Source organism: Rhinopithecus roxellana, chromosome 10 (genome assembly GCF_007565055.1).
Source record: "Rhinopithecus roxellana isolate Shanxi Qingling chromosome 10, ASM756505v1, whole genome shotgun sequence".
Taxonomy (NCBI): domain Eukaryota; kingdom Metazoa; phylum Chordata; class Mammalia; order Primates; family Cercopithecidae; genus Rhinopithecus; species Rhinopithecus roxellana.
In genome coordinates, this window is record NC_044558.1 from 71,849,794 (window position 1) to 71,864,867 (window position 15,074).

At 38.8% G+C, this 15,074-nt stretch overlaps 1 protein-coding gene across 23 annotated transcripts in view; it reads right to left on the reverse strand.

Moving 5' to 3' along the window:
• PPHLN1 (periphilin 1) overlaps window positions 1–15,074 on the reverse strand; it is a 129,368-nt gene that overhangs the window by 86,672 nt on the left and 27,622 nt on the right. For all 23 annotated transcript variants that reach the window (XM_030939584.1, XM_030939577.1, XM_030939573.1 and 20 more), the window contains one exon: window positions 14,774–14,835. In XM_030939584.1, coding sequence (XP_030795444.1) covers window positions 14,774–14,835 — 62 coding nt within the window. The remainder of the gene's footprint in view (window positions 1–14,773; window positions 14,836–15,074) is intronic.

Here is a 15,074-nt window from a genome sequence, read left to right on the forward strand (position 1 = left end):
GCTAGGAAATATAGTCTAATCATGTGCCCAGGGAGTGTGAAGAACAGGCAGCAGTCACTGCAAGCATTTCAATGAAAAAATGTGGGATTCTAGGTGAAGATGTCTAATAGGCAGTTGGACACAGAGATCTAGAGTTCAGAAGAAAAGCCAAAGCCAAAGATACAGATGTGTCAGTCATCAGAAGACAAAATACAGATCAGTGTTTCTCAAAATTCCAGCCTCCAGACCATTTGCATCACAATCACCCTGTGGGTTTGTTAAAAATACAGATTCCGAGATCTTCGCAGAGGAGAGCAGCCACCGAAGCGTTTTGCGGTCTCTACGTGGACCTGGTGCTTACAGCGTCTTGCGACTTGGAAGCGGATTCAGACGACGGGACAGAACACTTGGTTCGAAGCCCTGGCCAGTCTACTAGCCAACATGACGCAGTTACCTGACCATTTCTCCACATTTCTGGTGAGGGCCCCACACCCAGCCGCAGAAGAACCCCTCCTGCATTCCGTCCTCACACACAGGCCTGTCCATCTACTTGCTACTGTCACACTCTTGCCAGCAGAAGAGGCTCCTCTAATGGTCGATATCACCACCCAGACTATCATCGCCCCACAGCTGTGCAGCGGGACCCTCCTGCTTGCCGACGTGGTTGCCAGCGCCCATATTGACACCAACCTCCAGCATGTCAGCGTCCCTTTGGGTGACAATACTGGTGACATAGCTAGCATGACCCTCCTACCTGGCGGTGACAACGTTGATGTAAGCCTCCCACATAGCTGGGACCACAGGTGCTTACCTCCACAACTGGCTTTTTTTTTTTTTTTTTTTTTTTTCCATTTTAGAGTTGGGGTTTCACCATGTCACCCAGGCTGGTCTAAATCTGCTGGATTCAAGTGATCTTCCTTCCTCAACATTCAGTTTGGACAAATGTTTCCTCTTGGTGCATACCTAGGTGTGGAATTTCTGGGTCATTTGGAAACTTCTATTACGTTTAACATGTTTAGGAACTTTCAGATTATTTTCCAATATGGCTGTAGATTTTGAAATTCCTACCAGCAGTGCAGGAATGTTACAGCTTCTTTACATAATCATCAGCATTTGTTATTTTCTGCTTTTTTGTTTTTGTTTTTGTTTTTTTGAGATAGAATTTCTCTCTTGTTGCCCAAGCTGGTGTGCAATGGTGTGATCGCGGCTCACTGCAACCTCCGCCTCCCAAAAATACCTGGGATTACGGCTGCATGCCACCACACCTGGCTAGTTTTTTGTATTTTTAGGAGAAACGGGGCTTCACCATGTTAGCCACACTGGTCTCAAACTCCTGACCTCAAGTGATCCGACCACCTTGGCCTCCCAAAGTTCTGGGATACAGGCGTGAGCCACTGCACCCAGCCTATTTTCTGCTTTTCAATCCTTGCCATTCTAGTGAGTGTGAAGCGGCACCATTGTTTTGACTTCCATTTCGCTAACGACTGAGGATGTGGAGAGTCATTTCATGTGTCTCTTGCTTATTTATTTATTTTCATTTAAGATACGTCTACTGAAATCCCTTGCCTATTTAAAATTTGGTCATTTTTTCTCAACAATAACAAAACTGTTAGGGAGTGGGAAATTACAGCAGTTTCAAATTCAGTTGACACACGGTTTCTACAATCTTTTGCAGCTTGTATGAGGTAGGATGAGGGCTGAATGTTCATCTTGGGCCTTGGAATGGATTCATCTACCCACACCTTGTCCAGGTTGGCTCTCAGCTTCCAGGTCAGGACACTTTTTTAAAAAATTTATTTTTATTTTTATTATTATTTTTTTGAGACGGAGTCTTGCTCTGTCACCCAGGCTGGAGTGCAGCAGTTTGATCTCGGCTCACTGCAAGCTCTGCCTCCCAGGTTCACGCCATTCTCCTGCCTCAGCCTCCCAACTAGCTGTGACTACAGCTGTGACTACAGGCACCTGCCACCACACCTGGCTATGTTTTTTTTTTTGTTTTGTTTTGTTTTTTTGTTTTTTTTTTTTTTAAGTAGGGAAGGGGTTTCACCGTGTTAGCCAGGATGGTCTCAATCTCCTGACCTCGTGATCTGCCCGCCTCAGCTTCCCAAAGTGCTGGGATTACAGGTGTGGAGCCACCATGCCCGGCCAAGACACTTGATAGAATTGCTTAAGTGTTTCCTATGTGCCAGAGCCATGAAAAGTAAATAAAGAAAATAAAGAAAAAAAAAATACAGATTCCAAGACTCCACTCACTGAATCAGAATCTTGAGATAAAGCCTCAACATCTTCATTTATAATGCGCTTCTAAGTGATTTTTATGGACACAAGTTTTAGAAACATAAGCAAAGGGAATTGCTGCCATTGATATAAAGTTACCACAGCTGAGAAAACATGGCCAAGAAAGTAATTGTGAACATGATCCTATGGTTTCTGGACTTTGTCACTTCGCGCTGTTTGTTAGACCAGTGGTTCTCAAGTCTAGCTTCACATTAGAATCAACTGATGAGCACCTCCCTCTTTTTTTATTATTTTATTCATTTATTTATTATTTTTTAAAAGACGGAGTCTCACTCTGTTGCCCAGGCTGGTCTCAAGCTCCTGGCCTTAGGCAATCCTCCCGAGTCCTCTAAGTAGCTGGGATTCCAGGTGCAAGCCACCGTGCCTGGACTGATGAGCTTTTAAAAAATACCGATGCCCAGGCTTCACCCAAGACCAACTGAATGAGGTCTCCAAGTGCGAGACCCAGGCAGTAGCATTTGGAAAAAAAAAAAAAAAAAGCCTTCCACATAATTCAGAGATTTAGAGTACTGCCAGGATTGAGAACCACTGTATTAGTCAAACTATATTACAGGCTCTTCATTCCAGAATCTCAGATTGTTACCCTACCCCAGAGATTGCAAACTCTGGGGTAAAAACTCTGCTTTTAATTAGCTGTGAACAAAAAAAAAAAAAAAAAAAATTGAGAGATTTCGCATTTTAAAAATCTGGATTCCTGACTTCTTTTGAAGCAGGCCATGCTGGGCTTACATACTCAAATAGCAAAGATCGGCTGATAACAAGAAGCAGCTGCTCCAATCTGGCATTCATTTCTATTCCCTGCCTAGTTACTCTAACTCTCTAAGTAATATAGGATAATAGGAGCATTATCACCACAGATAAATATGTTAGCTGTTTACCTGTAACCATTATAAGAACTTTATGTGTAGTGAACGTATTTGTGTACACAGTAATTTAAGTCAATCTTGTAAAAGCTTTCACATCCTCGGCCTCTTTATGAATCAACCCCTCTAACTTCTTCCTTTGAGACCTGGCATTTGAACACAAATACTACCTTCCGTCAAGCTCTTGAGTAGTAAATACACATTGAGAACCCTACTTCAAAGGCCTGGGCTATATGAACCTCTAAATTCTCCATCTCCTAAGAAAACAGGGAGAAGTCCAAAAAATTCCTGATGTAAGTTCATGCCACCCTACTGTACCCCACATTACCAACCTCCCGGTAACTTCCTCGAATTCCCTGAAGAAGTTAACACAATGGCACAGTCCACATTGTTACCACACATCCTACCCACACTGTGGATGACTTTCAAAATTCACATAATCTGTGCAATAATGTAGGTTCGTGTAGGTTGACCATCTCCTCTCTCTTCACAATTCCTTAGCCGTATGTGTAAATCCTAAACTCTGCCATTCATTATCGGGTGTTCTGCAGCTACATTTTTATTGTATTTTCACACTCTAATCACGATGCCTTATCCTTCAGTTTTTTTCACTCCTACAATAACTCCATCTCCACTTTACAAATGCCCTTAGTCTCCTATATTTTTGAGCAATCAATGAACCCCATTCTATTCATTGCCCTTTCAGCCTAAAGGGCAGTATTTGGATCACTCTATAAATCCCAACAATTTTTCTGCCCTTGCAATTCTGATGTATCATCTTAGCCAATCCAAAGCCTGAATCAATTCCAAAATCTGTGATTTCCTCACAGATATATAGTTGGATTGCCATAAAGAGAAAAAAATCACACTAGAGAAAAATCACAGAAACAAACAGGTTGGTCCCACTATAGCTTCATGGTCTCTAATTTCTACTGTGTTTTCAATTCTGCTGAGTATTTTATCATTGATGACCTCAATCTCCCAAAATATACTGTTTCAAAAGTTTCATTTTCCACCACAATCATAAAGGTATTGCCCAGGGTTCTGACTTTATAGTTCATCAGTCTTGTCTAACTACATCTCACTGGACAATCTCAATTTTGAATGTAACTCCTCCCTTGAAACCATTCCTCCTATATATGGCAATATATACTGTACACACAGTAAATAAAAAATACAGATATTTCTCTCTGCCTTATTTCCACATCCAACAAGCATGCCTGTTAATTTTCTACTTCCTAAGTATCTGTCAAATTTAACCCTTTTCCCCATTCCAACTCCCTTCTCCAATTCAGATATTCACAATTTCTTGTTCAATCTCCAGTGTCATCTTTAAAAGTCATCCTCTACACTGAACACAAAATAAACTACAATCTCATTAGTTTACCTTACCCCTCCTCTCCCTACCTGGTTAATATTTCTCAGCAGTTAATATTTTCTTAGTGGTAACTGCTAATAGGATAAAGCTCCTACAGTGAACTTTTTCTAAAACCATAGCACAGGATAAGGGTTGCTTTGTCTTCCTCGAGCACTTATACAGCTTCACCCTATTTCAGATTATGTTATCTACTTGTACATTCATTTTACTTTCTAGATGGTAAGCTGGTGATATAAGCATGGTACCCTACATATAAACATTTGTACCACTCAAAAAACATTTGCACCACTTAATTAAACCAAAGATGTTCTATAGTATTGTTCTGTCAAACAGTAAATTGCCTAAAACTTGCTACAGTAAAATTAAACAGAAAATCTACTCTATTTTTAAAAAAATCAGTAAGTATGAAAATACTGAACACTACTTAATCAAAAATTTCCGTAAGTGAATACAGAAAAGTACCCCAGTACTTTTTTTATTTTTTATTTTTTTTATTGTTTGAGACAGAGTCTCACTCTGTTGCCCAGGCTGGAGTGGAGTGGCGCAATCTCGGCTCACTGCAACCTCTGCCTCCCAGGTTCAAGTGATTCTCGTGCCTCAGCATTCAGAGCAGCTGGGATTACAGGAGCATGCCACCACACCCAGATAATTTTTGTACTTTTAGTAGAGATGGGGTTTCGCCATGCTGGCCAGGCTGGTCTCAAACTCCTGACCTCAGGTGATCCACCCACCTCAGGCTCCCAAAGTGCTTGGATTACAAGCGTGAGCCACCCAGGCTGGTCTCAAACTCCTGACCTCAGGTGATGCACCCGCCTTGGGATCCCAAAGTGTTTGGATTACAAGCGTGAGCCACCTGCCTGGCCTTTAAAAATTTTTTGAGAGGTTCTCACTCTTGTCAGGCAGGCTGGAGTGCAGTGCTGTGATCACAGCTCACTGTAACCTCAACCTCCCAGGCTCAAGCAATTCACCCACATCAGCTTCTAAAGGTACCAAGCGCATGCTACCACACCCAACTAATTTTTTTATTTTTTATTTTTTTGTAGAAATGGGGTCTCCTTATGTTGCCCCGACTGGTCTCGAACTCCTGGGCTGAAGCTATCCTCCCACTTCAGCCTCCCAAAGTGCTGGGATTACAGGCGTGAGCCACCACACCCAGCCCCTAGTATTTAAAAATAAAGTATATTGGCCACTTGATGATACTCTTGTTCCATATTTTTAAACATGATATAATACTTCAAATCAGTTCCATCCTAAGATTTATCACTATTATTTTATTTTATTTTGAGACAGAGTTTCACTCTTATTGCCCAAGCTGGAGTGCAGTGGTGCAACCTTGGCTCACTGCAACCTCCGCTTCCCAGGTTCAAGCAATTTTCATGCCTCAGTCTCCTCAGTAGCTGGGACTACAGGCATGTGCCACCATGCCTGGCTAATTTTTGTATTTTTAGTAGAGACAGGGTTTTGCCATGTTGGCCAGGCTGGTCTCAAACTCCTGGCCTCAAGTGATCTGCCCACCTTGGCCTCCCAAAATGCTGGGATTACAGGTGTGAGCCACTGTGCCCGACCACTAAGGTTTATTATAAATCTCATAACTACAAGGGGAGAAAATGACCTGAAAACAACCTCATCCTAAGTCACTAATTCTTGGTAGAGTATGGCATGTTTCTTTGATACGAAATGAAATAAATCCTGATATATTCTGAATTTCATCTATAAGCATGTTTTGAAAAAAACAGACATTATAATCATTGTGTAAATACAGAAACAAGATGAGCAGGTGATGACACAGTTGAAATGTAGATAACCTTACCAGGCATGCCCAAATATGAAAGTGATCACTTTCAGAGTGGGGCGGGGCAGTGGGGAGTGGGCAGCAGGGAAAATGACAGAAAACTTGACACATGCTCTTTTCCTCCATTAGCTGTTATTTAATCCAGTTGCTTCCAATGATTCTACACTTCCATTAGTAAAACACATTTGAATATAAACCACTAATACATGTATACTAGATTTATAAAGTATATAATGTTCTACAACATGAAACACATAACAATGTGAAAAAAAAAAAAACAGCTAGAGCATTACAGTTCCACTGCCAGTAATAGGCCTGTGGAAAATGGTGTGAAAGCAAGGTGGCCCTGTAACACCCACCCAGTGGTGGCAAACTACAAAAAAATATATATATTTATTTATTTAAATAATTAATTTTAAAAAAGGTGCTGGAGAGAGCAAGAAGGAAGACTCATGTGGTCAGAATAATAACTACTTTTAGGGGTGTAAACAAACACAGTGATGATACTGGTGTCAGGTCTGGAATTTGACTTTACCTTACCTACAAGGTTATAAATTAGACTGTTACTGTTTCCTGGATCCTAGCAGACTTCTGGGTCAGAAAAAAAACTTTACCACTCATAGCACGGTAAGCAACACAAGCATTGGCACGTTTGTGTCAGTTCGCTCTGGTACCACGTCCAGGGACAACGTGACATAAGCCTAGATAAATGTGGCACATGCAGTGGGTGTGGGTCACAACTGAGGAACACTGAACTTAAAGAACCCACCATTTTTACACCAAGCAATAAGCAAGCCTGCTATTTGACAAACAGGGAGACATTACTCTCGCCTTCAAGACTGCTCATTACAAACACATCTCTGAGAACTACCCTGAATAATGAGTGAACAGAGTCTTGCATATCTCGGCAAGATGTGCAGGAGTGCAAGACACCCACAGAGGACTGTCTCTCCTAACAACTGGAAGCCAGATTTCCCACAGATGGAAAAAGGAGATAAAAGTATGAAATAAAGGAAAAGGTATTGCCATGATCTCATAGTCATGAATACACATAAACACTGTATAAAAATAAATGCAGAAGTAAAAGTCTGTGTGTGTCTGTGTTCAGATTCTTGGCTTCAAAAAATCACTCTCCACTACAGAAAGCCTGTGTTCCTTGGAGAAACACCTGCATTTAGAGTGAGGCAGAGAAGCCTAAGAAGAGACTGAAACATCTTGTGTCAGAAAGAGGTGACCAAAGAATGATGTGGACATGTCAAAACAACACAGATGACCCTGGTTTGGCGATGGATTCTTAGATATGACATCAAAAGCATGAGTAACAAAAGAAAAAAAATAAATTGGACTTCATGAAAATTTAAAACGTGCATCAAAGAACATTATCAATAAAGTAAAAAGACAATTAACAGAATGGAAAAAATATTGTAAATCATATATCAGGAATAGTTTAATATCATACTCCTAAAATTCAACAACAAAAAGACAAAAAACCCAGTTAAAAAAAAAAAAACAAAAAACTCAAAACAGTTATTACTCCAAAGATATACAAATGACCAATAAGCACAAGAAATGATGTTCATCATCACTAGTCATCATTAGGAAAAGGCAATTCAAAACCACAATGAGATACGACTTCATGCTCACAAGGATGGTTACACACACAGACGCATAGACACACACGGAATATAACAAGCATTGGCAAGAATGTGGAGCAACTGGGAACTTTCTACATTGTTAACAGGAAAGTAAAATGGTGCTGCCACTATGAAAAATGGCTTGGTGGTTCCTCAAAAAGATAAGCATGGAATTACCATATGATTCAGTAATTCCACTCTTACAAATATACCCAAAAAACTGAAAACACGGACTCAAAAGAGCTATTTGTATGCCAATGTTCACTGCAGCATTTATTCACAATGCCAAAAGTTGAAAACAATTCAAATGTGAGTTTCTGTACCCACTAAAATTAAATTAATTCTATTCAACACTGTCAATAGAATTAATGCTCATGATTTGTGTACTTAAAAATTACGTAAATGGCATACTTTATTATGTTATATATATTCTGTCACAAGAAAATATTTGAAAAACAAAACCAACCAACCACAGAAGCTAATTTGAAGGGACTCTCACTGGCCAAATCTGAGCATCAAAATAGTGACAGCAATGAATTACAACCCACTGAATAAAATAGGAATCTATTAGTCCATACATACATAAACAAAGTTTTGTCTGTTTTAAGGGGGTAAAGAGGTGAAGAGAAAGTTCTTCCTTACAATAGAACGCCAGCATAATAAATATAGAAAGAATGGGCTAACTACCCATTAAAACCCATCATATTTCTTTAGTAGGGTTGGACTGCCGTAACAAATTATCATAGGCTTAAACAACAAACTATTTATATTTCTCATAGTTCTGGAGCTGGGAAATCCAAAATCAAGGTACGAGCAGATCTGGTGTCCAGTGAGGACTTTCTTCTTGGTTTGACACTGGTTGTCTTCTCATTGTATCCTCACGTGGTGGACAGCAAGATCTTATGTCTCTTCTCAATAAGGCACCAATCCCATTCATGAGAAATCCACCTTTATGACCAAATCTTACCTCCCAAAAGGCCTACCTCCTAATACCATCCCAGTGGGGGACTAAGATTTCAACATGAATTTGGGGGGACATAAATACTATGTCCATAATATTAATAATTAACTCGGGCAAAACCATCAGTGGATGCTAAAACTAGCAGCTGAAAGTGAACAAGAAATGATACAATCACATAGTTTCAAAGTATCTCCACACAAAGCAATTTCAGGGGGAAGGACAACTTAATAGTAAAGAAACTTTGCAGACTCCATTTTAAACAAGTGATAAAAGTCAACGATTCCAATAAGGGCACAAACCAACAACATGTGCAGCCTACAGGAAGAAAAAGAATTCAGCGGCTGGGCGCCGTGGCTCATGCCTGTAATCCAAGCACTTTGGGAGGCCAAGGCGGGCAGATCACGAGGTCAGGAGTCCGAGACCAGCCTGGCCAACATAGTGAAACATTGTCTCTACTGCAAATACAAAAATTAGCCAGGTATGGTGGCACACGCCTGCAGTCCCAGCTACTCGGAGGCTGAGGCAGGGGAATCACTTGAATCTGGGAGGCAGAGGTTGCAGTGAGCCAAGACCACGCCATTGCACTCCAGCCTGGGCGACAAAGTGAGACCTCATCTCAAAAGAAAAAACAAAAGAAACTTAGCATCACTTCAGGAACTGTCCTGGCAAAAATGTACAACCTAGACCTAATCTCTAATAATGAAGAAATACTGGACAAATCTAAACTGAGAAAGAAAAAAAAACAACTTGCCCTGTATTAATCTTGCCAAAAACACTAAACCATGAAAATCAAGGGAAGACTAACAGCTGTTCCAGATTGAAGAAGCCTATGAAAATGTGATTTACAAGCCCAGATTAAATTTTTTTGCTATAAAGCACATTACTGGGGGCATTTTTGGAGACATTAATGAAATCTCTAGTGAAGGGTTACAGGAGTTCTTTCGGTTATTCTCACAATTTTTCTTGTCTTTTTTTTTTTTTTTTTTTTTGAGACGGAGTCTCGCTCTGTTGCTTAGGCTGGATGGAGTGCAATGGGTGATCTCAGCTCACTGCAGCCTCCATCTCCTGAGTTCAAGCGATTCTCCTGCTTCAGCCTCCCGAGTAGCTGGGACTACAGGTTTGTGCCACCACGCCTGACTAATTTTTGTATTTTTAGTGGAGACAAGGTTTTGTCATAATGGCCAGGCTGGTCTCAAACTCCGGACCTCAAGTGATCCACCTGCCTCAGCCTCCCAAAGTGTTGGGATTAAAGGCGTTAGCCATCGTCCCTGGTCAGTTTTTAAAATCTTTAAATATTTTCTTCCTACAGGACAAAGAATCACTTTGTACACCCCACTGACAGAAACAAAAACACTGACATGGCTTTCCTAATTGCTCAGAACATTACCAATAGATACAACTATTCTCTTTGCATGGTTTACAATGCATTAAATCTTTTTTCTACAACAACAGCTATTTTCTGTTCACAAAGTCTTTCAAGTAGGAAAGCTTCAATGAGCCCACCTGATATAGAGAACAGCTTACAGAAGCCAGATAGATGCCAGGCAGTAAAAGCTATAGGTACTGTGATAGCATAAAACCTGAGACATTATTGAAGATACTCAAACATCAAGTGAAGACATAGGCAGATGTGGACAATACAAATACTCTCTATTCCCTGCTTTTTCTTCGTAAAAATTGTGTTTTGTTATTTGTTAAATATGTATAATTCATATTACAATGTAGGCTACATGAAGTTGGAGGCTTTATATTCCCAAAGACTAGAAGAACATCTGACACATCAGACACCACAAGAAATATTTAATAAATGAATGAATATACCATACAGAATGAACTCCATACCCTGAAAACAGATAATATACCTTGTTTTAATGCCCATGGTATAGTTATGGAAGCTAATCAACTAACGAACCATTAATAATCATGGATTTTAAAAGTAAAATTACAGTACAGGCAACACTGTGATCACAGAATAATTAGAATACAGTATGTCAGAATCTGTGTAAATTACTACATATCAGAATCATGGGATACAGTTATGGCACTACTTAAAGGAAATTTCAAACTACTTACGTTAAATAAGAAAAATAAACTATCCAAATTAAAATGTTGATTTTTATTAAAAATAAATGAAACACATGTGTAAAAGCATTTTTAGCAGGCAAACTGACATTAATATTTACAATACATATATATACCCACTGACCCAGAAATTCTGCTTCTAGTAACCTATCTCATAAAAACTAAAGTACTAATTCATGAAAATATTATGTACCAGAATTTACTGCAGCACTGTTTTGTACTGTAAACAGAGTGACCAGCTAAATTATTTGGCATATCCTCACCATGAACTATTACTTGGCCATTAAAAAGACTCAATTTGGTTGGGATATAGGCTCATGCCTATAATCCCAGCACTTTGGGAGACCAAGGCAGGAGGATCGCTTGAGCCCAGGAGTTCAAGACCATCTGAGGCAATAAAGTGAGATCTCATCTCTACAAAAAAGTTAAAAAATAAAATAAAATAAAATAGATGGGTATGGTGGTGCACACCTGTGGTCCCAGCTACTCGGCAGGCTAAGGCAGGAGGAATGCTTAAGCCTGGCAGTTCCAGGCCACAGTGAGCCATGATCACACCATTGCACTCAAGTCTGGGCAACAAAACTTTGTCTCAAAAAAAAAAAAACAACAAAAAAGACTCAATTAAACAATCAAAAACCCTAAATGTTTACGAATATAGAGAAAAATATGGAATAACTTATACCAAGATGTTATCACGGCTGTGGCGATTAGAGATTTATATATGTGTTTTTATTTCATTTATGTGAAATTTTATATACATACACAAAATGTTTTTTAAGAAAGACAGGAAGAGAAAAATAAAATTAACATAAAAACTGTTATTTTACAAACTGAAAAATCACAATGGCAAAGATACAGAATCAACCTAAATGTCCATCAATGGATGACTGGATAAAGAAAATGTAGTACATACAATGGCATACTATTCAGCCATAAAAAAGAATGAAATCATGTTTTCTGCAGCAACATGGATGGAACTGCAGGCCATTATCTTAAGTGAAACAACTCAGAAACATAAAGTCAGAGACTGAATGTCCTCACTTCTTACTAATAAGTGGGAGCTAGATAATGTGTACATATGGACATAGAGAGTGGAATGAGAGAAAAGAGAGACTTGGAAGGGTGAGAGGCAAGTGAGGGATGAGAAATTACTTAATGGGTACAATATATATTATGCAAGTGGTGGGATACACTAAAAACCCAGACTTCACCACTACACAATATATTCATGCAACAAAACTGCACTTGTATCCATTAAAATTATACAAATAAAAAATAAAAATAAATAAAAACAATTAAGTTAAAACAAATTTATTTGCAGATATTTCTTTGGAGGAGAAAGATAAGCCACTAGATGATCTAATTTTTCAAAGTGTTTTACAATTCTGCTTTCCACATAGGTCTTATTTATATCAGATATTATCTGGATATATCAGGCTCCAGTGTCACGTTTTTTAAATGTTTATCCCAGCACACTATTTATTGAAAAGTTCATTCTTTCTCCATTGGATTTGTAATGCCACTGCTACTATATCCCAAACTCCAGATATATGTAGGTTTATCTGCAGATTCTGTTTCACTGGTCTATTTGACATCAACAGTACAACACTGTTTACATCACTACAGCTTTATAATTATGCACATATGGTATCTTGAGTCTTCACATCTTTTTCAAGGCATTTTTGCCATTTAGCCCTTTACTCTTTCATATTACTTTTAAAATCAACTTGTCAACTTCCATGCAAAATAAAAAATTTAAAAAATTTGATTTTTGACTGGAATCAAATTAAATTATCACCTTAATTTGAGGAGAACTGATATTTATATGACATTGAGTCTTCCTAGCTAAGGATGTCATGATTCTCCTTTTACTCTGATTTACTTTTATTTCCTTTAGAAATGACTTGTAATTTCCTTATATAGGTCTCATACACTTTTGGTGTGTTTATTCCTATTATTCATTACAGTTTTTATGGTAAAGTATTTTGAAAACAATTTTTCTAATTTATGCTGATAGCTGATCTTATTACATTGAACCTTGCTAATTTCCTAATAGTTCTTGTAGTCTATAGACTTTCCTAGATTTTCTGCATAATTATATTATCTTTAAATAGTTGTGTTTTTCATTCTAATTCTTACAACTTATTTATTTTTCGCTTTACTGTAGGGGTTGTTACCATGTTGAGTGGAAGCAGTGACTAGGTGTCATTGTTTGGTTCTGATTTTAAAGCAAATGTTTCTAACTTTACCACTCAGTATAGCAAATGCCCAATTACCCAGTCAAGGAAATTCTCTTTCCATTCCCAGCTGGCTATTTTTATAACTACTCAGTGATGAATTTTATCAAAGCATTTTTTTCGGCATCTATTCTATTACTTCTTTTGGAAGAAACAGTCTGCCATGGGTTCTGAATGTCCCTGCACATAATTGCCATGTATGCCAAATTCCAAGACCAAACTACCCACTGACACTGAACAGTTTCTGTAGCTGGTTACAGAGAAGATTAAACAGGTTAAGGTGACCACAACGCGACTACCATGGCAGGTCACTCCCAGGGAAAAGAGGACTAGCTTGCTTTCTGCTTTCTACAAAAGGTACCAAGCTCTTGACCCTGGGTTCCACAGCCACAGTGTATCCCACTGTGTGCATAGCCACCATCTCTGCCTATCACATCGCCCTGTGGGATTTGGGGACAGGGAACCTGCACTACAATCCTGATCCTCCTGCTGACTGCTGTGCTGTGAATAAAAACCTGTCTTGCTCTGATTCACTGAATCTTGTCTACTTTTGGCATCTATGAAGTTGCGACAGTTGATGCCTTGCCACTCTCTGAGACTGGGGTTCTTCTCCCTGATAGTTCATAAGAAATCTTTACAAGGCTCCTTTTACAACTTCCAATACCACCACTGTGATGTCATTTAAAAACAAAAACTATCAATCGATTTAAATGTGTCCATCGTTTCCTTCCCACAACTATTCTATTAGATGCCCTCTATAAGTAATCAAAGCCAACAATAATTGAGGCCCTTGCAAAATGTGTTTCCCAAAAGAACTTTATTAAAGAAACTGAGATAATGCCTTACAATACTCTTTGTAAGAACCCAAGTATTTCCAGAATACTTCTGAAAAAATGCCTTACTTTCTAATTAAGCAAACCTACCAAATTAAGTTCTAATTAAGTAAACCTCATAATCCATACCACACATTAATTTAATAATTAACTTGCAAAACTACATCAATAGTTTTTTTTGTTTTTTTTTTTAAAGACAGAGTCTCACTCTGTTGCCCAGGCTGGAGTGCAGCTGTATGATCTCAGCTCACTGCAACCTCCACCTCCCAGGTTCAAGCAATTCTCCTGCCTCAACCTCTCGAGTAGCTGGGATTAGAGGCGACCACCACCATGCCCAGCTAATTTTTTTTTTTTTTGTACTTTTAGTAAAGGCGGAGTTCTACCATGTTGGCCAGGCTGGTCTCAAACTCCTGACCTCAAGTGATTTGCCCACCTTGGCCTCCCAAAGCACAGAGATTACCAGTGTGAGCCACCGCACCAGGCCCAAATATTTTTAAACATATTTTTTATGATTTACAAAATGTCAAGAGATGTGGAACACTAGTTATCAGTGCTATTATACTGCATAGTCACATAAAGAATATAATGCTTGTTGCTTTCAAACTTTAAAATCCCAGCAAAATATTTCATCTATGTGCTTGAGTCTATATTTCAAAAGCAGACATCTCGATGAGTCAAGTATCAAAGTACTTATGCTATTATTTTTATCCTTTTACCTGTATTCAGGTTGCCTGCTTGCAGAATGATCATCTCTTGTCCATCTATAGCCAGATTCATCCTGTAACATAAAAAAGCTACTTAGCTATTTGTTTACATTACTTTGGACAAGTGGGATATATCTAACAATACTACCAGAAACTAGTCTAAATTTCCCTAAACTTCAAAGGCATAAAAAGGAAAAAACATTCAGCAAGTCATCCATTTCAACAACTGAAAGAGTAGACTGACTGAGAACCTGTGGTACCATTTATCTCTATTAAAATGCTTAAATTATTTCTTTGGTAGACTCAAAACACC